The sequence below is a fragment of the Aplysia californica genome, unplaced genomic scaffold (assembly GCF_000002075.1).
Source record: "Aplysia californica isolate F4 #8 unplaced genomic scaffold, AplCal3.0 scaffold00851, whole genome shotgun sequence".
NCBI lineage: Eukaryota > Metazoa > Mollusca > Gastropoda > Aplysiida > Aplysiidae > Aplysia > Aplysia californica.
The window spans coordinates 316,575-318,873 of record NW_004798121.1 but is presented as its reverse complement, the minus strand read 5'-3'; the positions used below and the strand labels follow the sequence as shown (position 1 = coordinate 318,873).

At 43.1% G+C, this 2,299-nt stretch overlaps 1 protein-coding gene across 1 annotated transcript in view; it reads left to right on the top strand.

The window, feature by feature from the left end:
• Positions 1–2,299, top strand: part of LOC101846611 (protein MTO1 homolog, mitochondrial) — a gene marked incomplete at its 5' end in the record, with an annotated part of 14,206 nt that overhangs the window by 1,370 nt on the left and 10,537 nt on the right. Inside the window, 2 exon segments of the mRNA XM_013088983.1 lie at positions 1,217–1,347; positions 2,019–2,223. Of these exon segments, the coding sequence (XP_012944437.1) occupies positions 1,217–1,347; positions 2,019–2,223 (336 nt within the window).

Here is a 2,299-nt window from a genome sequence, read left to right as displayed (position 1 = left end):
TGTGTGTTTGTGTGTCATGGTGTTTCTGTGCTTGTGCTTGTGTATGTGTATGTGAATGTGTGTGTTCTATTGTGCGTGCGTGTGTGAATGTGTGTATATGTGTGTGTGGGGGGGGATAGTGTGTGTTGTGCTGGTGTATGTGTATGTGTATGTCTGTGTGTGTATTGTGCTAATGTGCGTGCGCGGCCGTGTACCCATGTGCACACAAACACATACTCACACATGGGGTGTATGTAAAATCAGCCTGTGGGCTATGCCTTTACTTAGTTCACCAAGCTGAAGTAGGGAATTGTGTAGTACTTCGTGTTTTGATTTGTTAAAAGAGAAGTGCAAGTAGCTCTGAGCAATTCTAATACATACTGACAGATCAGTATCACAAGCCAGAGTACAGTCATCATATTTTTATGAGAAATGAAAACTCACCACTGCAGATTCTCCTAGTCTTTCCTCCACCAATACCCACCCTCGTTTAAGGGTACTCGAACCTTCTGCTGTAATGACCACCTGTCCAAGACAATCATTAGTTGAAGAAAGATAAGGGTAGACCCAAAAAATATTGCAGCAAAAATTAAACTCTTATGATTCGACTGATAGAATTGCGTGTAATCACAATAAAAATCGGCGTTCGAAATCGTGGAGGAAATTGTTTCAAAAAGCGTTAGAAGTTGTCAGAAAAACATAATTTATTTTACGACCAAACCGGTTTATCATACTTGCTTTGATGCGAGAATTTTTACGTAATTTGTACAGATTTTCCCGAATATGAGGTACTGGTCATCGGTATAGAATCTGTGCTTTTACCAAGGAGGTTACAGTAAAAATACGGGAAGCCAATATTGTACATCTGTACAAAAGACCACTCCTTTATTCCTCCCTTGGTTTTTGCCTATTATATTATAACGAGACTCCCCAAGACACCCACACCTGTCTAAGATGACCCCTTTTTTCCTCGACGATTGGAGGCCTTCTTAGACTATTTCGACTGTATTATCCTGGGGTTGTTTTTTTTTACTTATGCCGGCGGGTGGTTGGCGGGTGCTCTAGTGTAGTTTACTCCTTCTTTCCTATCAAACATCCATCGTCCTCACTCTCCTTTTTTGTGTTTGTTACTCTCTTGTAACTCTTCTAATCTTCGGTATTTATATTTCCTTTCGAGTGTGTTGGAAGTGTCGTAAAACTCTTACTAAAACTAAGTTAAACTCACCGCATTCCACAGGGTATGGGGTCGAGTACGACTTCATGGACCCACGACAACTCAAGCCCAGCCTGGAGACCCGGCTAGTGGCCAACTTGTACTTTGCAGGGCAGATCAACGGGACTACTGGCTATGAGGAGGCAGCCGCTCAGGTAGTATTATGTTGCTATTCTGCTTGTTTTTTTAATTGTTATAGTGCCTTTTTTCGGTTGTTGTTTTTTTTTTGGGGGGGGGTCCCTTGTCCCGATTTGGTGCCAGATATTTGTAAGTAGCTTAGACAATGTATCAGCACAGTAATGGTAGTAACTGTTATCTTCAAGGAAAATGAACAAAAGCAAAAAGATAAATAAATAAATAACTGGAAACTGGACATTTTTTGGAAGATGATGGTGAAGAGGATGAGTATGAAAATGATCTTGATGTTGATGATGGATTTAGTGCCTTCAACTGACGTATGTGGCGTGATGGTGATGCTCTTGTATGGTGGTTGCTTGTAGAAGACTTGAGTTCAATAGTGTTTCGAAATTGTTCGCCCCTTGTGGTCAGCTTCTGATCGGACATATTATATTATGTCCTCTACGTCTTCATGTAGTTAACCCTCTCTATCTCTACCCCCCCCCCTCACTTTCCTTCTCCAGAGTATCATGGCTGGCTTCAAAGCTGGCTGCGTATAAGATTTAGGACAAGTATGTAAGATGGTTCAAAATGGTGTGGAAAATTGCCTTTGTGATCAGTTTCTGATCGGACATATTTGTCAATTGTCGATTTATGGAGTCAACTCTCTTTAACCCTCTCCCTCCCCCCTCCTCCCACTCCACCCCAGGGTATCATGGCTGGCATCAACGCAGCGTGCCAGGTCCAGGCGAAGCCTCCACTAGTGGTGAGCCGCACTGAGGGCTACATCGGCGTGCTCATCGATGACCTCACCACGCACGGCACCAATGAGCCGTACCGGATGTTTACCTCACGGGCAGAGTTCCGCCTCTCTCTCCGGCCGGACAATGCCGACATCAGGCTTACCTCAAAAGGTGAAGTCTTCTTCTTCTTCTTTTTCTTCTTCTTCTTCTTCTTCTTCTTCTTCTTCTTCTTCTTCTTCTTCTTCTT